At 45.7% G+C, this 22,831-nt stretch overlaps 1 protein-coding gene across 8 annotated transcripts in view; it reads left to right on the top strand.

Annotated features, from left to right (window-relative positions):
• Positions 1-8,320: 8,320 nt before the first annotated feature.
• The window catches only part of USP28 (ubiquitin specific peptidase 28), a 407,198-nt gene continuing 392,687 nt past the window's right edge, over positions 8,321-22,831 (top strand). For 4 of the 8 annotated variants that reach the window (XM_085647372.1, XM_085647371.1, XM_085647370.1 and 1 more), the window contains exon 1: positions 8,321-8,558. In XM_085647372.1, the coding sequence (XP_085503498.1) occupies positions 8,505-8,558 (54 nt within the window). In that variant the 5' untranslated portion in view covers positions 8,321-8,504. The remainder of the gene's footprint in view (positions 8,559-22,831) is intronic. The other 4 variants (XM_085647375.1, XM_085647369.1, XM_085647373.1 and 1 more) reach the window with 3 other exon arrangements.

Here is a 22,831-nt window from a genome sequence, read left to right as displayed (position 1 = left end):
CTCCACCATAGAGAATCTCTACCTTTGGTGTGTTTTTGCAAAGTAAAAGGCTGGTGTTGAGATGGAGTATTGAAGTGAGTGTCCTCAAAGTGAGGCCTCAGCTTCCTCCAATCATCCTCCACCATGGATGCCTTTCTTTCTTTAACTGAGTTGCACTGTGCTCTCAGGGTCAGCCTCTGGCTACCTAAAGCTGGAGGCTGGGTCCCTTTGGTGGGCTTACTGGAGGGACAGGTCAGGTTTGGGGCCCTAAGGTCCCATGTTTGCCTGTGCCCAACATAATCCCTCTGGGGGAGGTCCCTAACTACCTGTAAAGGAGATCCCTCAGGAATGTTTTTAACCATCACCTGGCTAGGGCTACTAGCCAGGCAATCCTCATTCTTTTGATGGGGGGGTTCTTGTGGACAGGGGCTCTCTTGGGGTCCACTGGCCTCCCTGACCTCTGCAGCCCTGGGCTGACTGAGGCAGGGTAGAGAGAGGCAGGCTACCTGCACCAGACTGGGTCCCACCTTGGAAGGGTCAACTGACATCAGAGGCTCTGCCAGGCCAGGCCTGGCTACCTCTGGGGCAGTTCCTTCACAAGGGATGAGGTCAGATCCCTGAGGAGGTTGACCTTTTCCTAATGTCTGGGGGGAGGGAGACTTTTCTTCCTCTCCAATACTCTCTGTTTGTGTGGAGTGATCCATAGTTTCAGGCTTCACTACACCTATGTCAGTCTGAGTATGGGCTGAGACCATTACAGCCTTGCCAACCTTCCCAGGGAGGCACTCAGTTTGGGTTTGAGCTGTGACTGTCACAGCTCTGCCAATCTCTACAGGGAAGTCTATCTTTGCCTGGGCTGTGGCTACCACTGCCCTTCCAACCTTTTCAGGGAGGAAATCTATGTGGACAGGGGTTGTGGCTGGCACAACTCCACTACCCTTTTGTGAAAGGCCTACCATTTTAGAATGGGTGTCTTGTTCAACTCCAGCCCAAGCTGAGAGCTCTAAGTCATTCCCCAACAAGCAGTCTACAGGCAAGGTTGGGGACACTGCCACCCTCTTAGGGCCAGTGACATCTCCCCAGCTGAGACACACCTCTGTCATGGGATGACTGTTCTGTTTGCCATCAATGTTAGTTACCTGGTATGAGAAACCAGGCAAAAGCTGCTCAGAGGGAACTAGTCTGTGAGTCACCATAGTGATGCTAGCTCCAGTGTCTATGTAGGCCTCAGTTTTTCTACCATTGATGTAGGGCTCCTGTCTGTACCTACCCAAAGTGTTGGGACAGGCAGTGAAGTTGGCAAACCCCATGCCACCATCACAGACAAGAGCAGCTGCTGCAGGGGACTTGGCTAAGCGAGGGTCCATCTGTGTTCCCCAAGAAAACCCAACCAAATTTTTGGGGGCACTCCCACCACATGGGGGATTACTGCTGATAGTAATAGGGGGTGTTACAGGAGTAATTGGAGGAACAGTTTTGTTTTTAGCCTTTGGGCAACTGCTGTCAGTTTTCCAATGCCCAGGAACTTTACATTCATGGCAGTAAGACTTTTTAACTGTGGTAGAGGAGGGAGCTTGGGACCCACCACCCTGTGTGGAGTTTTGGGGCCCTGAGGAAGATTTCTCTTTTGTTTTATCCCCACCCTTCTCTTGAGGCTTGGTGGTATCTTTCTTTTGGTCACCACCCTGATTTTTAGGCCTAATCCTGGTCCTGACCCATTTATCTGCCCTCTTTCCCAATTCTTGGGGAGAGGTCAAATCTGAGTCTACCAGGTGTTGATGGAGAAGCTGGTTTTGACAATTACTAAGGATCTGCTCCCTCATAATCAAGTTGTACAATCCTGTATAGTCCTGCACCTTGCTGCCAGTTAACCAACCTTCCAAAGCCTTAGTGGCACAATCCACAAAATCAGACCAGTCCTGTGTCTGTGTCTTCTGGGTGTCTCTGAACAACAACCTATATTGCTCAGTGGTTAAGCCAAACCCATCTATCAGAGCACTCTTCAGGACTTTGTAATTGTTAGCATCCTCATCACTAACTGTGAGGAGCTTGTCTCTACCTTTGTCAGAAAAGGAGAGCTACAAGATAGCTGCCCACTGACTCTGGGGTACCTGCTGTACTTTGCAGGCCCTCTCCAAAGCAGTCATCCACTTGTGGATGTCATCCCCATTCTGATATGGGGGGACTATCTTGCTTAGGTTTCTATGGTCATAAGACCTATCCCTATCTTTAGGAATGTTGCTGCCACCAGTGGGTTCTAACCCACACAATGTTTTCTCTCTGGCCAGGGCAAGTTTCTCTTTGGCAAGGGCAATTTCTTACCTCTCAATCCTCAGATTGACTTCCCTCATTCTGGGCTGATGCTCTTTTCTCTCTGGAGAAGGCATTCCCCTGTGAGAAGAGGCATTGGAGCTATTAGAGACATGGGAGTGGGTAGATTCCCTTGAAGGGGATCTTCCTCTCCTGCTTCTCTGGTTAAGTCCACTTGAGGGTCTGAATGGGGGGACCCCAGTCAGACTCCCATGTAGGCTTAAGTTATCCTAGCTAAGTCTCCCAACCTGAACCTGGCTGTCTACCTCATCTTCTGAAGTCCCATCTGACTCATCTGTAGTGGGTAGACCCTCACCTGTACCTAGGGTACTAACCTGGGAGGCTCTCTGAGCATCATACTCCTCTAAGATCTCCACTAGTTGAATGAGGGTAGGGTTTGAACCCTGTTTTAACTTTCTGGAGGTACACAATTGTCTCATCTCCTGAAAAGTTAGGGTATCATATCTAGAGGGGATCTTTCTAGGATCTACCCCTCCTGAGAGAGAATCAATTGATCTCCTCTCAGAGACATGATCTAGTGAGGGTGTGGTGTGTACACCTACCTACACTAGTTGTATCTACTAGACCTCTCTAGTAGTTGTAGTCAGGGTGTGCTAGGCCCTTCAACCTACAACAACTAAGTCCAGTAGGACTTAAGTATTTATAATCTATGTTATATGTACCTAACAATATCTATGTGATCTTTCAATTCAGTATCTCAAGATTACAATGGTATTAACAACAGCAAGCTCAGATCCCAACCGCTGCTCACCAATGTGAGAAGTTGGCCTGATATATGATGTCACTAGTTCTAGTGTACACCTTGTATCAGTCCAAACTACCCTTATGGTGATTGGTTGTAAAGTCAACCTTATAGACCAGCTATCCTAGTGGTAGCATGGACAAGAGCAGTCTTAGGCTAAACTCTGTATGGCATGTGAAGCCAGCTGTTATACCATATGTAATCCCTTGAATACCAAATAAAAGGACTCCACAACAGATATATATATAAAAATAGAATGTATTTATTCTAGTCAAACCCTCAGCACTCTTTATGAGATTCGAGGTAAGTACAACACAGTCTTATTTAAGCATACATTAAGTCACACAGGTAAGTAATACAGTTAGGCCCTAGGGGCCACGCAAACCATATACTAAGTAAGTGGTATAAGAACCACTGTCACGAACACAGGATAGGCCTAGGCCTAGGGAATCGCTGGGGCTACACTATACTACCAAAGGTTAGGAAGTGGGAGGCCCACGGGATTCGGGTGCAGAGTGGAAACACTCACGCGTAATGCGTAAAAGTCGATAAAAATAGAAGTAATTAGAATTTAACAGTTTTAGGACACTTCTGGAATAGCTAGGAAGTCGAGACTTGGAAACTAGACCCTAGGATAGTCAATACCCTTGTGAGCACCGGAGTACTCAAGTTACCTAGCCCACGGGCTGCGGGTGCATAGGTGTGAACTTGCGTCGGGTTTCGTCGTGGACTCCTATGGATGCCTGAAGGAAAGTTGCTGACAGGCAGTCAGTGAAGAGTGTCCGGTGGATCCCAAGGATGGAATCAAGAAGGAAGGATACCTGCAAGCAGAAGGGACAGAGTCTAGGTCGCCAGCCAGGAGCCGGGAAGGAACCAGGAAGGAACCAGGCGATGTTGTGCAGATGCAGGTGAAGAGGTGAAGCTTGTCGCAGCAGCCACGGGTACCAGGAGACGTCGAGGACGACCAGGACCAGGAGGTGAGCTGTCCCACGAAGTCTCTTGCTGTCGGCGGCTTCGTTGTCGAGTTAGGACCCAACTAGCCTTGGCAAGCGGAACTCACGCAGAATGGAGGACTTGCTTCTGGTGCAGACCAGGAAGGTCTGGGGTGCTTCTCTTTCACAGAGGAGCGGGTGCCAGTCTGGAGGAGCCGGACCAGCAAGATGAAAACAAAGGTTCGTCGTCGCAGAGGTCACTAGCCAACGGGCCAGCAACCGGACAACACGTCGAGCAACTCAGGTGCAGAAGGGCCCCACGCAGAACACGTGAAGTGTGGGGAGCTGATCTTCTTTGCAGATGGTGCTCGGGGTGGGGGCTTCTCAATTCCCCAAGCACAGCCTCGAGGAAGCCTCAGAAGTTGCGCTAGTCAGTTACTAGCCACTTTTCCCAAGTCGCCGGTCCCACGTCCCTCGTCGCCTCCACGGGTCTCAGCTTCGCTGCAGATGTGGATCTGGGTCAGAGGTGTCTGGAAGTCTTGGCGCTGGTCAGTCTCTGCAGTCATCCCTTGTAGGATCAGTCGCAAAGCAAGCAGCGGTCGCTGGATGGTGCCTGGTTGCCCAGGGTGGTTACTCCTTGGCCACAAGGGAGATTTCTTCAGTCTTCTTCCTGAGGTCGAATGTCGACGGTCCAGAGTTTCTGTTCAAGTTGCAGATTCAGGTTAATATAATTTAGCAGGGCTCAGCTACCTACTGATATACTGGGCTAGTGGGCTGGGCTACCTGCAAGGTCCCTCCTATGGGTGGGACCAGGAAGGGGAGTGGCTACACCCCCTTTCCTTTGTCCACTTTCGAGCCAGAGCTGGGGCTGGAGTGCCCCAGCACCGGTTTGAACTGGACTATGCATGGAGCACCTTGTGTGCCCCAGGCATGTCTCCTTCCTTTCAGCCCTCCCTGCCCCAATACACTAAAGTCTGTCTGGGGAGGTGCTAGCACCTCCCCAAGCAGGAAATCTATTGTCCAGGCCTCCCTGGCTGAGAGGGCTCCCAGCTGCAGGAGGTCAGACTCGTGTCTGTGGCAGCAGCATCCATTTAGTGATGCTAAGGCTTTGGTCAGAGTTAAACAGCAAAGTAGGATTTTAACATGTCTCTCCCTCTAGAAGGGGGAAATAATATCCTCATCACCAGAAATGGTATGGGGGTATTATCCCAAAGTGTTAGACACCTTACACGACATGTTTTGATAAAGCCAAACCATAGTTACCATAACCGTTTAAGATCATGAGGTACTTTAAGAGTATATGGTAGGCTATATCATAGAACAGCTATAAGGACATGGTTCCGAAAGCTGCAGACAGGCTCAGCTCATGCTAGAGCACCATCTCACATGTTACCAAGCACTCTGCCTCCAGGATTGTTAAGGCCTGCCATAGGAGTGGCTGATAGGTACACATGTGTCTATTTTAAGGGTAGATATAGGTATACTATATCTAAGCAAGGGGTGATTACACAACCTTGCCCCAGCTGAGTGATCAGCCAGTTGTGTCTGATTGGAAGGCCAGGCCAGGGGTGGCATAATACATGCTGCAGCCCCTGGGAGGCCTAGGGTACACCCATGCCCTGGGTACCTAGGGTACACTGTACAGGGTCCAATAAGGTGATCCTTACCAATTGGGTATGTACCTAGGGTACATGGAGTCCATTTTAAAGAGAGAGCAGACAGCCTGAGACCCTGAATGGCAGGATCTCAGGCCAACTAAGTCGAAAAACCAGCTAGACTCTAGGCAAAAAGTTGGGGGTAACCATAGTCAGATATCCACCTTCCTACACACATCAACAGAATTCCGTCTGATATCTGTCTGTGTACAAGATTGGATGGAATCCATCCTGACCTAGGCGTGCCATCCCCTTTGTTCAGAACACCAAGTCACATCACTTCACCCTCAATGGCCACATCAACCTCCAGAATAACATTGCACCAATGGCCAGGAATGCCTGGTTCCAACTAAGACTGCTCTGGTAAATTAAGCAACCCATTCCAAAACATGACCTAAAATCAATTGTACAGGTGTTGGTTGTTTCCAGATTTGATTACGAGATCTTGCTCCTCTCAGGCAACCCCAAGGTTCATTTATGTAATCTCTGAGCAGTTCTACTTCGTGCAGCCCACTTTGTTAGCCAGTTACAGGACATTTGACCACATCACTCACATCCAGCAAACCCTCGATTGGCTACCTCTTGAGGTGATAGCCCAGTTTAAAACTGCCTGCACCTCTCATGAGGCACTGCAACTCTCTTTGCTTAACTGCATTCTTTTTAATGTTGGGTTCAAAACGGGGTTCAAGAAACAGTCCCTTCTCTTGGAGCCCCCACCTTCAAACAATTGATTCATGAGAGAGTCATTCTCCAGAGGCGCCACAAGAATTTGGAACACTCTCCCACCAAACCTCCGTATGACCACATGGCATGATACCTTCAAGAAAGATTAAGTCTTCTCTTTGAAAGACACTTGTTCTAAACTCATTTTGCTCTCTTTCACTCTTGAATTGTCTGCTTTAATTTTTCTGATGTTCGATCTCTATTGTAATCCAACACTTATTGTTTGGGAACTGAACTAATCTACAGCTTTTCTCCCACTTACTCTTGAATAGGGTTGAACCTGGCTGATTTTCTAATGGTATGGCAAGTATTTTAATTTCCCTACCAGTAAAAAAATTAGGAAAATTACCTGATGTTGGTATTTTATCACCTTATCAATACATACTTTAAGCCGCAAATGTTAGAAGAAAACACATTAAAATGTGTTCTACAGATGACTAATGAATTCCTGGTTGATAATTAAAGTGAACAATGAGAGAAAGGCCATGTTAAACAAGAATACAGACAACTTCGTAAAAAGTTCTGTTTTGGAATCATGTCCGGGCTTTTGCTGCATACCAAAATTTGAACAGATGGCCGGTATTTTACTCTGAGAAAGGTCGTAACCCTGTGCTTAATTCCAATTTGTATCCTTTTTTTTAATCCTACTGTGATTGTTTAGTAACTGTTCTCTTGGAAAGCGCTTTGATCCTCCGGCCATGTCTGTGCTATGTAAATTCACAAAAATATATGTGTATAAAAGTCTACAAAAATAAATAAATGCCTCTCACTCTAGTATAAGGACCACTAAAATAATGTGATTGTGTGTAGGATGCATTTTTCTGTATAATTATTGTGGATTTTAGGCATTTGCCATATAATCAATCATCTGCTACACAATCTGCAGATTGTACGGGGAATTTTTTTTTGTTTCCAGCTAAAATGATTTAAAAGTTACTAAAAATGCAGCAACCCATGTTGTCACGCTGTGGAAGGCCCTTTACAAAACGTGGCTGGTCCTCTTTCTGTTTCTTATTGCTGTATTTGGATATTAGGCTGATACCAACGAGGTCCAACCAATGCTTAGCCACTCTTAACAAGTGTAAACAAGCATTGGCATAGCCAATAGGTCTCGCCTTTGGGACCTTATAAGTGTTTAGCCATGCAGCAGTTGCATAACTAAACACTTATAAGGTCCCAAAAGCGAGACCTATTGGCTATGCAAAGCGACCGCGAAAGTGAAAGTGTTCACGATCGAGATCACATCAAACATCAAAGCGGCCGCTAAAGTGAAAGTAATCGCGGTAAAGCGCGGCGCGCGCGCCCGCGCACATGCACTGTAGCTCTAGGCTGGCCTGGTAGCACTTTTTGGAGCCCTCTCAATAAGTCTCGCCAGACCAGCGCATGCGCTGGGTCAGGCGAGACCTAAAAAAAAGACAAAATAATGAAGAAATATGATTACAAAATGTACGGCATTTCGCCGCATAACTAGGGTTTTCTTGCCGTATAATTTACTCAACCCTGCTGCATAATTTGACCCTCCCCTACCGCATAATTACAGTGACCCTGCCTCTAGTCTGTATACACAGCAACCTATGAACAAACAGCCCTTTTCCAAGATGGTTAGTCAGTTGACATGGAGGCATGGTTGAGAAGCCATCTTGGAAGAGTGTTTTTTGTACTACTGAGGACACAATAGTGAATTTTATCTTTATTTTTTTAGAAAAATATCTCACAAAGTGAATCAATGTTATCAAAATATTAACATTTACAAAAACTTACAATGCAACATGTAATAAACTAAAATTTAGGGTAAAGTTCCATATACAATATGTAATTCAGGAATATTTTTTTACAAAAGGTCCGTAGTCAACATTCATAGCACTTCGGGTACAAGATTTTAAGCAAAGATTCTTTCGGTTACACCCATCCGGTACCCAGGAGCGTTTTGTCCTTCTTTAGTGTCACGGCTCAGTGCTTGACAGTCTTTCTTCTGTGTCTACACTCCATATACTCTGTCTGTGTCTCCGCCCCCACTGTCCGGCTGCTGGTGCTGGACTGCTGTCTTTGCTACTTTTTGGTGTCCGGTCCCCGGACGGTGCAGCAGCAGCCACGGGGAAAGGAGGCAGGCTCCGGGAGAGAGGCGGACACTCCGGTCCGGCTATGACAGCCGAGCTGCAAGACGAGGACAGCGCGCCCGAGCCCGGAGGCACGGTTGTAAGTGAGGGAGGCACGGGGATTCAGTGGTGGCGAGATAGGGAAAGAGGGCCTGGGTAGTAGAGACAGGGTGCAGTGGCATGTGAAGTGCTTGGAGACGAATTGGCTAGTGACATCTGGTAGAAATCAGTTTTCCAGTCAACAGGTCGCTCCTCAGCTGCCCCTGTGCAAACCTGATTTTAGCCCCACCGTTTGGAACACAACCTGTCTGACAACAGACCCAAGTCACACTTTTAGCTCCTGTATCCTGTGCCCCCGCAGTGTGCGTAACGACAGCTCCTTAAAAAATTAGGTTGCACACTTGCCATCGAAACCCTCAATAGGTACATCAGATCTGATCCCTAGCTGCTGTATTAATAAAACACATTATTTTTCATGTTCGTGATATGCACCCCCGGTAGTAGGCTCCCATGGCACAGATGACAGCTGCGTAGCCTGTGGCACTCCTGATTGTCACCCCTGTCAACTACCTCCTTGGAAATCACCGCCCGCCGTAAGGGATACCAACCAAATTAAAGGTGTACACTCCAAACAAAAGGTTGCTTGACTGGCACCGATTCCCTAGAATGGAGCACACCTGGTGCCAGCCTCCCACAATGTATGTCACCTCTTTCCTTCACGATAAGTGGCACTTGTGGTTCCAATCCAAGAGTAGGTAGCAACTCTGGAACGTGTTTACCGTAAGTGATATGCTCTAACTAACTTCACAATAGGTCCCAAACATGGAAATCCATTTTGTACATTGCCCCCAAAGGTTCTGCAGCATTAGGGCAATCCTTGCATCTTATGTGGTCTTTATACCTAACCCACAAAAAATTGGCACTCTTGCTCTCAAGGTAAGTGCCACCCTATTTCACCACACCGTAGAAAGTCAAGCCTCGCATCTCAGCCCCACGATAAGTCACCTTGTGCCCTAAACCCTCAAGCACTATTTCCCCTCCTACTAACTGACAGTTCACCTGTAGCAACCCGAGACAATGTCATGCTACAGATTAACTGCTGTTAAACAATAATTCATCCAAGAGTCTTTACACCATTTTCTACATCCAACCACAAATAATCTTCACAACAAATTCTTACCTTAGATCGGTGTTGAATGCTCTCCCTTGCTTTTAAATGACATGTATGAAATATCCCAATAACTGGCATCTACCACATCTTCCTTAATACCAGTACCAACCCCCTCAATAACAGACACCAAGCTCCCTTTCTCTGACAGTCCTACCCATAAACTTACTGCTTAGTGATCAGCAAAGGCTGATTTGTGACCTCCGTACAGTACCTCCACGTCTTCCATTATAAGTTTGTTGGTATCCACCCACATTGGAACAGCCCTCTGTTTTCCCTAGTCTACAGTCTCCCACCCTTTCACTGCGGTCATTGTTGGCTTCTCCATTCTTATAGAAGCTGTTTCTTCTACCACCCCAATCACTTTCTCAATTACTAATGAGCATATAGTGCTGTCCCATTGCTTGCTGCTACACCCAGTCCAGAGATCATTGCACCCCTTGTGTACGCCTGGATTGCCAGTCCGGCTTCAATTGATTTTTTTTAAAGAAGCTACTGCAGGACCCCACTGTGACTCTCATAGTGCACTTTAATTATCTTTTTGCTGTTAATACCAGCGCCACATTCTGCGTCATTAAGGTATTGTTTATTGATTGTCTTTGTAATGATATTCTAGATTCTAGGTGTTTACTCAACCAAAAACCTCAATGTCTAGCAGCACACATCTGAATTATCTACGACAGAACAATTAAGCCCTTGGTTACCAAACCTTTTAGGAGTGTTATGGATTCTGCTACCGTGTCTATGCTTCATCTGATGCTTGGAATTTTGAAGTGTCTCAGTTTGTGTTAGTCTCAAATTTGTATTTAAACACATATGGCATGGTATTATCCGAGCAATGACATATGACTTTGTCAATGTCTCTTTAAATTGTAATTTGTATTTTTGACAGTTTCTTATTTTATCGATATATACTTGTACTTGAATATTGTGGTATATGTACCTACAAAATACTGCAACCAACCTACCATAGTAGTGATTTGCAACATGCTCTATATAGATGGGTATATGGATTAGGCACATGCCATCACTTTTCATTAGAATAGTACTTGAACTCCGGTTAGTATAATTCCTTCTCATTAACCATCACTGTATGTTGACATAAGTTATTGGAAAGCTTTCAGACTTTCTGTATCATTCTTTGACATCATTTAGTAACACAAGTTGCTTTTTCAGATATCTTGCAGTAGTTCATTTCCTTCCTGTATGCCTTATCCGGAAACACTGCTCTCTTCCACTTTGCTGCAAACGTTTCTCTTTGATACAAGAGCAAACTCTACAAAGGCTTAATACATCAGTTACATTTTTTTCCAGTATTCCTCATAATGCTACTGTCGGTTCCCGTCTGAAACATCAAACTGCCAACACCAATGGTATCGCCTCCAGTTTATATAGCCAGAAGCTCTTCTCCTCCAGGCAACATGGAATGTTCAATATTTAGCCAGAAGCTCTTCACCTCCAGGCAAAATTGGAATGTACAATATTTTGATCAGTGGCACCACATCTAATGTGATATGTGACTGACAACCAGTCTTGAAAGGAATTCACCTTGTGTATTATCCTGCCTGTTAAACAATACTTGTTGGTTCTTGCCCGATGCTGTCTGGTTTACAATGCCCTTGTGGAATGATTCACGTTGTACCTTAAACCATCATATTTTTATTTTTGTTCTGGGATATTGTATTGAATTATAAGCTACAGAGTCCCTACCTTGTACTGGGCTCGGTCAGATTGTAATAATGGTAGAGCCGGTTTTCTATTGCTGACCTAGAGTACTGTTGATCCAGTTCAGACGTTGTCAGTACGTTTAAGCTCCATTCATATAGAGAACATTCAGCACAATTTCTGCCACTACCTCTCTATTGATAGAGAGTGACTGGAGCACGTCTTTTGGTGGGATAAAGAGCATAGTTGTCCCAAAGGCATAATCCTGTTTCTCAAAATGTGAGGAACAGAAACTTGAATCAATTTGTAAGTAAACATCTAGGTTTTATCTCACTCACACACACATTTGTCCCTTTTTGATTTTTTCTTGTCAATGAGAGAAGATTCTCAAGCACTAGGAAGCATGTTTTTCTGCAGCCTATTGACCTATTTATTTGAGAGATTGTCAGAAGAACGTCAATTCTAGAGTAATTGTAATGTATTGTATTGTAATTGCATTTTTATAGCTCTTACTACCCCTGACGAGGTGTCAAAGCGCTTTTTCAGCCAGTAGCACGCTACTCCGGAACCTATACCTATGCGTGGCGAATTAGTATAGTGAAAATATGAAGGTAATTTTAGTGGTGGATATGTTAGTCAGTTATTTGGATTGAGAAGGATAGTGAAGGGATAAAAGAGGGAAAAAGGTTTGCATTTATATAGCGCTTGCTACCCTTGATGAAGTGTCAAAGCGGTTTTTCGGCGAGTAGCACGGTACTTCCGAACCCATAAAGGAATTGTTGTGAATTAGCATAGTGGAAATATGAAAGTCATTTGAGTGGTGCATATGTTAGTCAGTTATTTGGATTGAGAAGAATAGTGGAGGGATAGAGAAGGGAAAAAGGTTTACATTTATTTATCGCTTGCTACCCCTGATGGGGTGTTGAAGTGCTTTGGTCATACAGGAAACAAGACCTCTAAGATCTTGGCATAAGGAAGTTTAATGTACAACTAGTGGTTTTAGTTTTACTCTATCTATATTGTGTTTGTAGCATTCAAAGGAACATAACTTCTTTAATTTATTTTAACCATATTCGTAAAGGTTGTTGATGCTCAGTATTGGGATTGTAACGTCCAGTTTTAGTCATTAAGGTGTCAGAATTTATTTAAACCTGCAATAAGTTGTTTGCCTCGTTATTTTCGAAGTAAGACAGTGTCTACAACACTTCAGTTTCCTGATATGCTTATTAAAAAGGCATTGTTTCAAATGCCATTTTGAAGTGATTTTGCCTCAAATCTAGGGAGTTGTCAGCCTACGTTTTGTAAAACCATCTTGATGTGCATTGTAACTGGTTCTTCTAAAACATACCATAATTGGTGAATGTATTTGTCTGCTCCAATGCAGTAAAGTGAATGCTGCTTTTCATCTCATTTTGGGTACCCTGTGTGCAGTGGAACTTGTTGTGGAATCTTCCACTCTTGTAATGCTTTGCACATTGTAATGGAAGTCCAGCCGATGCATCTATTTTTGTCCGATCACAACGTAAGCTCTTAGGTCATTATCCTGTCACAATTGTGTTTTTGGAGCAGTGAACGAGCTCAACTCTGCTTTAGGTTTCAATATCGCTGCATCATGGTCTCAGTTTAGAAACGTATGTGAAACCAGATAGCACTGCTTGAATCCTCGGACTGTTTTCTTTAGACTCTTACCAGTTGGAACGTATGACGCAGCTGTCCAGTGTAGTGAATGGTGATCTGTGGAAAGGCATCCTCACATGTGACAAAGTTTTATCCTGTTTAAACCGTCCAATTTGGTTGTACTGAACTTAAGCTAAACATTTTAAGAGTACCGTTGAGTTACTGTTAGAACTGATCAGAAGTAAGTTTATTTCGGATTGTAACCTGAAGCTAGTCTATAACTGTACTGTACAAAATGCATAATTTCTGTAAAGACATCTCTACGAAGTAGACCCAGAATTTGAGGTGGAAGTGCTCATCTAAATTATATTGTCTAAAACTATTCATGGTTCACTTGGTGTTGCAAACAAATGACCAGCTGTGCAACAAAACCAATGTTCTGTGTCATGAAATGTCAAACTCTACATGTCACGTAATGGCATAGAGTTGCCAAATTTCTCTGAGACGAATACTGGCCATTTTTTTATGTTTTGAGATTGTTGACAGTTCTTGATTTGGAGCCTGCATAAGATTTTGTGTATAACCCTTTTGTTATGCATTTTTCGCTCAATGATCTAAACACACTGTCAGCTTTATATTGCATGTTATGAAGGTCTAATTATTTTATACACAATGCAGTAGAAGATTGAGCTCTTTTTTCTTATAATTTGTATCTTACTAGTTTCTTATGCTGATGTTGTTTTTCAGTGACAAACGCTAAATATTTTATGTCATAGGATGCCATACATTGTCATTTGTGACTGATTATTTTTGTCATTATTCTCGATAAGAGACTAAAATGCTTATTTACGTGAGCCTACAGGATTATGTGTGATAAGTTTACTCTTTCACCCTCATTTTAACCCCTAAGTGCTCTAATTGTTTGCATCTGATTGTTAATCGCTTCATTTGTGTCTGGTTTTTTCAACACTCTGTGGACACATTTTGCAAATGTCTAATCACAAAAATTACAACAAAAATTCTAAATTGTCTCCTCCTATAGACACACACAAGCAACTGCGCACTATGCCTATTAAAGTCCCACCCCCATCACCACCTACTTCATCTTTGGTCAACTCAACCGCTGAGTCAGCAGCAACTATGAACCATATTTTGCAGGAAATTTCAACTATTAGTTGCCGTCTGACAGAAATGGATAATAACATTTCTTCCCTCACGACTGAAACCAAATCCATTAGAGCGGATATTGCGCAATTTCATCAAAAAACTGATGGGCTGGATCAGCGATTAACTGTAGTGGAAAACAGGCTTGACTCAGTACAAACCAGGGACCAGGATCTTCTACTTCTTCGCAGTAAGCTTGTTGACTCGGAAGATCGCAATAGAAGAGACAATGTTCGCTTCTTTGGATTTCCGGAGAAAATTGAAGGCCAAAATGCTCGGTTATTTATATGTAAAATTCTTCCCAAATTACTTGGTACTACTTTTGACCCACCATTGGAAATCCAACGTGCTCATCGTATTGGTCCTCCACGACCAAACCTGGATTCTCGACCAAGGCCTCTAATTGCTTGATTTCTGAGACATGAGCAAGTCACACAGATGCTAATATCAGCTCGCACGCAAAGATCTTACATCTATAATGGTCATCAAATACATATGGCAGCTGACTTCTCGAGAGAAACCAATGAAAGAAGGAAACTATTCTTAGCTATGCGACCACAACTGCGGAAGTTGGATATCAAGTATGGTCTGTTTGACCCAGCTCGCTTCCGCCTTACTAAAAATGGTGAATCACACGACTTTTACAACCCTGAAGACTTACAGCATTTTCTAGACAGTTTATCAGTTCAGGACATGGATGTACAACATATTTCTCACGAGCAGTCTGGTCAAAGTTCTACACAACCTCAACAGTCGACAGATAAAAGACGTCGCAACTTTGGGGATGTGCGTCCTCGAGGTAGAGAAACAGAGCGACCTTTTCGTACACATGAGGATCAAACGTCTGCCTTGCAGTCTGTAATTACTACCACACTAGATCAACGTAGAGATAAGTCCAGATCTCCCTTAAAATCTACTCCAGATTTAGAATGAGTTGAGTCCCTATTTATTATCCCTATAGTTACGGTCTTAGTTAATATTGTTTTATCAACTTACCTGACTCTTTGAGTTCAGTTAATGCTTACTCCTTGTGTTTACTTACATCTTATTCTTCAGTCAGAAAGATGAATAAGTTCTACTTATATTTATTATAGATGATTATAATATATTACTGAGTGTTTTTCCTTATGGATATACTTACTATGTATTTTAGTATGTATCTTATTTCAGTCCCTTTATCAAAAGAATTTTATTCTAAACATTATTTATAATTTTATTTCACATTGGTCATATGTTATACGCTATGATATGTGCTTTTAATGTATTACTATCTCACTTTTTAAGAACAGGCTCTTTATCCATCTTTACATTGCTGATATGCTTTCTTAAATAATACCAACGTTTTTTCTTATAGTTATTTATATATTTAAGTTATCAAATGTGTTGTTTATTATGTAATTATTATGAGAATTGTATGTATGAATGATAATTTTAATAGTTTACTTTAACTTCTGGAATTCATTCTCATTCATTTATTGCTTTTAGACCCATTTAATGCGGATCTATGTTTCTTAATGAAATATGCTTATCCTCCTAACGCATACTATTATATGTATTTGGGTCACAGGAGTTTCCACTCTTTACAGCTTTTCTAATTTATTGTCCTGGCTGATATTCATTTTAATTGTCTACCCTCCTTAAGGGGTCTGTACTCGTAGTGGTGCTCCAGTGAGCCCAGACCCGCTGTTAAAAGTTCAAAGTTGTAGGTAACGAATCTATATCAATTTTTTGATTCTTTTTTATATTTTAACAGCCAGAAATATACTGATTACCTAGAACATTTTGATCCCTTTAATATATATCAATAGGAACCTTCTTTTACATTTTCTTATATCTTTCTCTATTGTTCTATACAATACTTTATTATATTATTTATTTTCTTCTTTATCACGTTTGTCCTCCATGAGTCTTTTTTCTTTTCTTTTCTTCTCTTTTTCTTTTCATATACTAAACTTTCTTAACCTGTAAAACTCATATTTTCTTACACTTTTCTATTTCTTATCAACCAGAGTACTCTCCCTTCCCATACAGCCCTATTCCCTCCCATTGTCTTCCTACCTCTTATTTTTCCCATTTTGACTAATACATTGATTCCCAATTCCTTTTGATTGTATCCCATCATGGCTAATATTCATCCTTTATCTACCATTATTTGGACTGTCCATGGCCTCACTCATTACATTAAACGGAAGAAGGTACTTTCTTATTACAGTCCAAACATGTAGACATAGCTTTATTACAAGAAACGCACCTCGATGAGATTGAATCTGACAAACTTTGCAGAGATTTGGTGGGGAAGGTCATTCACAGCAGCATTCACAAAAATGACCCCACAGATACTAATCCTGTCCGCAAATGTGAAGTTGCAATTCTAATCCGCAGATCACTTCCAGTCACGATCTCCAAGACTTGGTCAGATCCTGATGGTCAATATGTATTTGCGAAATTACGTATCGGGAATTCTTACATCTGTCTTGGGTCTATTTAAGCTCCGATTGGTACTAAAAAGTCTTTTTTCCTTCAATTGAATCGCCTCCTCACAGAGATTGATGCCTCGCAATACCTCATTGGCGGGGGTTGGAATTTGGTACAAGATCTTATTTTAGATAAAACTGGTTCATTTGATAAGGCCAATGCAGCGGATAGAGCGGTATTAAATGACATATTTTCGGATAATGGTTTGGTTGATCATTGGTGTCTTAGTCATCCACAAGACAAAGAATATACATTCTTCTCATCCTCACATGGTGCATTTTCCCGCTTAGACTATTTTATGATAGCGCACAAAGTGGTTCAATTAGTGACGGAATCACGTATCCTAGAAGCAGCCTTGTCTGATCATTCTCCTGTCCTTTTATCTTTAGATTTAGGTCTATCCCGACCAGGGCGTAAACCATGGCGTACGAGCATTCAAAGACACAGGACGGCCAAGGGTAAACTTTAGTTACAATCCCTATCTATCTATTAACCAGGGTTCTGTCACTTCCAGCAGGACTGTTTGGGCGGCGGCTAAAGCCACTATTAGAGGTCAACTAATGCGCGATGCAGCATTTGCCAATAAGAATAATATTGCAAAGCAGACAGAATTAGAATGAGATATTCAACTCTATTCCCGTTTATATACGTCAGATCCTACCTTACATAATCGCAAGTTATTGGAGCAAGCACGTATGTCTCTTTATAGTCTCTTTACATCCAAAGCTGAATTTGCTTAACAAAGGATGAAAGGAAGACATTACGAGCAAGGGGAGAAGGCCGGGAGGTTGTTAGCTGCACAATTACATCAAAGGGAAGCAGCAATGGCTATTCCAGCTATTCGATCGACTCGAGGTGACATACTTACAAGGCCCCAAGAGATAGTTAATGAATTTGCCTCCTTTTATCAATCCTTATATACTCCAGGTAGTCAAACAGACCTAGGTAAGATGTCCTCTTTTTTAGAGAAGGTGAGTCTTCTGCATATTTCTGATGATGGTAGAGCTCTGCTTGATGGTGAAAACATAAGAGATGAGATCTCTAAAGTCATTACTGCTCTGCCTTATCATAAAGCTCCTGGGGAAGATGGCTTACCTGCTGAATTTTATAGATGGGCAGGTCATAGTATGATTGATACGTTACATGCTGCATTTCTTGAGGCTGATAAAGAATCATCATTGGGCCCTCTCTCTAACAAAGCAGTTATAGCTGTACTATCTAAACCTGGCAAAGACCCTCTTTTGTGCGGTAGCTATCGTCCCATTTCTTTATTAAATTGTGATATTAAAATCTTGGCTAGCATCTTGCCGTCTCGACTCCGCAAAGTACTGCCTTCTTTAATACATTTCACCCAAGTAGGTTTTGTACCGGGGCGTTCTTCTCGGATCCATCTCCGTACTCTGGCCCACACCTTGTGGTCTGCTAAACATCTTTCAGAAGATACCTTGGCCCTTTCCCTTGATGCAGAAAAAGCGTTTGACCGCATTGGGTGGGAATACCTTTTTACTATTATGCATAAATTTGGTTTGGGTGATCAATTCATCAATAAAGTGCGTTTATTATATGACAACCCCTCAGCTCAGGTTAATTGCGGTGGTTTTTTGTCCAATGCATTTCCAATTCGGAGGGGAACATGTCAGGGTTGCCCGTTGTCCCCACTTCTTTTTCTTTTAGCTATGGAACCACTTGCTGCTGCTATCCGTCAATCTGATGATATTATAGGTGTGCCTCTCCCAATTGGACATTTTAAAATCTATTTATGAGGGAGGAGCCTAGCGCTTGACCAAGATGGCCGCGTGAGCTTAGAGCTCCCGAGACCCTCGCGCTCTCCGTCGACTATCCTGTCTCTAATCCTGATGGTATGCATGGCACCGTGTTGCTGAGTTGTCAGGGAGGCGATTGATGCTACCCGCGGTCGGATCGCCCATCGGGAACCGGACTTACGACTGGCGGAAGATTGCGGCCTAACTCCCGGGGATGCCAGGGGCTAGAGTTGGCAGGATGCCCGACTCCTAGTTGATCAACAACGGCCTGGCGAGGTGTGAACTGTCGGACGGAGGTCCTCGCACTTTCACTTTCGATTTCGTTCCCTTTGTCTGCCCGGACACTGTAGAGCTCTGAGTGGTTTAATTACCCCAAGGACGCTCGGCGGGCTGCTCACTCCTTATCCCTCTCGCTGAGAGGCAACCGTCTTAACTGCACTGGACTGCCCGGAGTCCATTATGTCGGGCAAAGCAGAAGGGGATCGGCTGAAGACTAAGTCCACCAGGCGGGGAACGTATTCCCAAGTCAACAGTATGGATCGCTACGCCCTCCTGAAAGCATCGCCGAGTGGATCGAGCCAGGCGCCGGATGCCCAGAAGGAGGACTCGCCTGGGACACCGGAGCTCTCCCTACAGGATGTCATGGGCGCGCTCGACGGGATGCAGACCTCGATGGGGAGACAGTTCGAGGCCCTGGCGCATAAGGTGGATGCCATCCTGGTAGATGTCAATCTGATCCGCTCGGACCTGGGCAAGACGAACGAGCGAGTTAAGAACCTGGACCACAAGACCACGGGCCTCACTGATGATGTTGCGGATCTGCAGACCGAGGTTCGGAAGCTGAGGGCCGAGAGTGACCTCGCCGCCCGCCGGCTGGAGGACTTCGATAGCCGGGCCAGGCGCAACAATGTGCACGTCATCGGGGTCCCGGAGTCCTCGGATGAGGCTTCAGCGGACCTGCTTGTGGAGGATTTGGTCCTCAATCATCTGAAGCCTAAGGGCCTTGGAACGTTTTTTGCGGTGGAAAGGGCCCATAGGGTGCCGGGCGGGCGGCCTAAGGCGGGTGCCCCGCCGCGGCCGATTGTCGCCCGGCTCTTTCATTTTCGAGATCGGGACGCTATCCTGCAAGCTTCGAGGGTGACGGGCCCAGTCCCCTTCCAGAATGCGTCGGTGAATTTTTATCCGGACTTCACCCAGCAGGTGCAGAGACAGAGACAGAGCTTCCTGGGGGTGAAGCGGAGACTTCGGGAACTGGATCTGAAGTATGCCATGCTTTTCCCTGCCAGACTACGGGTGGTGCATGAAGATCGGACATTCTTTTTTGACTCTCCTGTTATGGCCGACGAATGGCTGGACGCTTTGCCCCGGCGACGGACGGGGGATGACACAGCCGAGCATGGAGACAGTGGCCGGGATGGACAGGGCTGAGATCTCAGAGCCGGCCTGACTTGATTTGACCATAATTGAAGATTCGAACAGAGTGCAGTAACTGTGGAGGGTTGCGGGAGGACGAGGGGTGCTCTTTTCCTCCCTTAGGGTACTTTTTGTAGATTTTTTGTTTTTGTAGGGCGACAGGCACACTGCAAGTTGGGGGGGCTTTGTAAGCTGCAGCAGGGGTGCAGGGTGGGGGGAGTTTTGGGGATTTTGAGTTTGTTGTTGGGGGGTTTATTTCTGCAAGGCATGATGATTATCCTCAGGGCTGTTCCATGGTGGCTCCTCGGGTGTGGGGTGGACCTCTTTCCGTTTGAGGATGGGGGGTAGGGGCTTAAGTGTTATAAGCTGGAATGTTAATGGTTTGGGGGATCGCATCAAGAGGGGGATTGTTTTGCAATTTTTGAAACGCTCAATGCCAGATGTTGTCCTGCTGCAGGAGACGCATCTCATAGGTAATATGTGCTATGCCTTGAATAGGAAGGGGTATAAATTCATTGCACACTCGGGATTCTCCTCTGGGTCCAGGGGTGCGGGCATCCTTGTTAGAGCATCGTTGCCTTTTGAGGTGGACTCCACCATTGTTGACGATAGGGGGAGGTTTGTGGCGGTGGCGGGGAGATGGGAAGGAAGGATTTTGGTTTTGGTTTCGGTTTATGTCCCGCCGGCCCTGCAGGCCTCCACACTTGCCGAACTGGGCAGGGCTTTGCTGACTCTCCCGGGGGGAATGCTGGTAGTGGGAGGGGATTTCAACGCTGTGGGCTCCGGACTGTTGGATAGATGCCCGCCCAGGGACACAGGGGGGGCTCAGAAATGGCTTCCGGATTTCCTGGATACGTTTGGTCTGATAGACTGCTGGAGGCTCCGGCACCCCACGCAGAGTCAATACACGTTTCACTCCGGGGCGCATGGTAGCCTCTCCAGGATTGATTACCTGCTCAGTCTGGCCGCACATGCCTCGTTGATATCCGAGGCGAGGCACATGGCACGCGGTATCTCTGACCACTCGCCAGTGTGGATCCGGCTGGATCTAGGTCGGGAGGGAGGAGGGAGGGTGGCCCCCATCAACCCATGGTATTTCCGAGACCCCAAGATGCGCAGCGCCCTGGTAAAGAAAGTGGATAATTACTTTAAGGACAATCTGGGAACCGTGGACTCGGCGGTGTCGCTGTGGGAAGCCTTTAAGACCGTGCTTCGGGGGGAAGCCCTCTCCCTGGTGGTGGCTGCCAAGAATCGGAGGGATGGCGAGGTGCGGCAAGTGGAGGAGGAGATCGCGGCCCTTGAGGGGGCTATGGAGGAGGAGGTTACAGAGTCCTCACTGCATGAGCTTTGCTTGAAGCAGGCGGAGTATAGGGACCTGGTTACGAACGCCGCTAAGACCCTCAGTAGGGAACAACAGGGCCGCCTGTATGACGTTGGTGATAAGGCAGGGAAACTCCTGGCGTGGTTGGACAGGAAAGAACGGGTCAATAGAGTGGTGCCAGAGTTGACGGGAGAGTGGGGAGAGGCGATCGTGGAACCTGAGGGGATTGTGAAGTGTTTCGCCGAGTATTTTCGTAGGGTTTATTCCTCTGTGTCGGACAGGCCGCCCGAGGACTCGTCTGAGCTCCTCCGTGATATCGAGTTGCCCTGCCTCTCTGACGTAGATAGGGATGATTTGGATGGTGACATAACGGTTGACGAGGTGGCGGGGGCGATTCGCGCGTTAAACTCGGGTAAGGCCTCTGGTCCGAATGGACTGCCGATCGACCTGTATAAACTGTTCCCGGATAGGGTCGCCCCTCACCTGCGCGCCATGTTTTTGGAGGCGCGGGGGGATGGGATCCTTCCGTTGGATCAGCGGCTCGCGTCGATCGTGGTAATACATAAAGAAGGTAAACCCCGAGATAGGTGCGCCTCCTATCGGCCCATTTCACTCCTCAACGCTGAGCCGAAAATTCTGGCCAAACTCCTGGCTACCCGTTTGAGTAGGGTGCTTGGCGACTTGGTCCACCCGGATCAATCTGGTTTCATCCCGCACCGAAACACAGCATTAAACCTTAGGCGTCTTCATGGCGTCATCGCCAGGGCGGGCACGCTGCGTGAACCGGCTATTGTGGCATCTCTTGATGCCACGATGGCCTTTGACACGGTGGAGTGGGCATACTTATGGGCCGTGCTGGCCAAGTTTGGTTTCGGTCGCGGTTTTGTGAGTTGGGTTTGGTTGCTGTACGAGGGGCCACTAGCGAATGTTGTGGTGAATGGTCGGGCATCTACTCCGTTTCAGCTTGGTAGGGGTACTCGGCAGGGTTGCCCCCTGTCGCCTCTGTTGTTCGCCCTCGCCCTTGAACCTTTGGCTGCGTGGATACGTTGGCACCCGGATATACGGGGCCTTCGGTGGTCGCCTGATCACGAGGACCGTGTTTCGCTTTATGCCGATGATATCCTACTGTATCTTGCCTCACCTAAGAAGTCACTTATAGTGGTCTGTGACGTACTCGCATCGTTCGGTAGGAACTCGGGGCTTGTGATTAATTGGGGCAAATCGTACTTGTACGTTCTTAGTGGAGAGGTCCCACCGATCCCTAGAACATGTTCGATACAGGTTGCCCAGCAGGGTTTCGTGTATTTGGGGATTTTTATATCCATGGATCCTGCTGTGCGCTATGAGAGGAATCTGCTCCCCCCCTTGGCGCGCTTGAGGCGAGATGTTGAAGGTTGGCGGAGGCTGCCGCTCTCCCTTGTTGGGCGTGCGGCCCTGTTTAAAATGATGTCTCTTCCCCGCTTCCTCTATGCCCTCCAGAACACCTTGGACTGGGTACCGGCCAAATACTTTCGGGAGGTCGAAGGCCTCCAACGGACGTTGCTGTGGGATGGGCGGCCGCGAATAGCTATTTCAAAGTTGACGCTACCATGGTACGATGGGGGCATTGCGCTCCCAGACATCCGACGGTACTATTGGGCCACGCAGCTGAGCGCGATCAACCATGGGTTTTATGGCCCTGCCCTCAGCCCTGGGTATGCCCTGGATAGGTGGCTGCTTCGTGGCGGCAACTACTACAGGGCGTTGTATTCGCGGTCCTTAGACTCGTCCCTCACGGGGCCCACAGG

Source organism: Triturus cristatus, chromosome 3_2 (genome assembly GCF_964204655.1).
Source record: "Triturus cristatus chromosome 3_2, aTriCri1.1, whole genome shotgun sequence".
NCBI lineage: Eukaryota > Metazoa > Chordata > Amphibia > Caudata > Salamandridae > Triturus > Triturus cristatus.
Note: the sequence above shows the minus strand (reverse complement) of the source record. Positions and strands in the feature narration are given on the sequence as shown.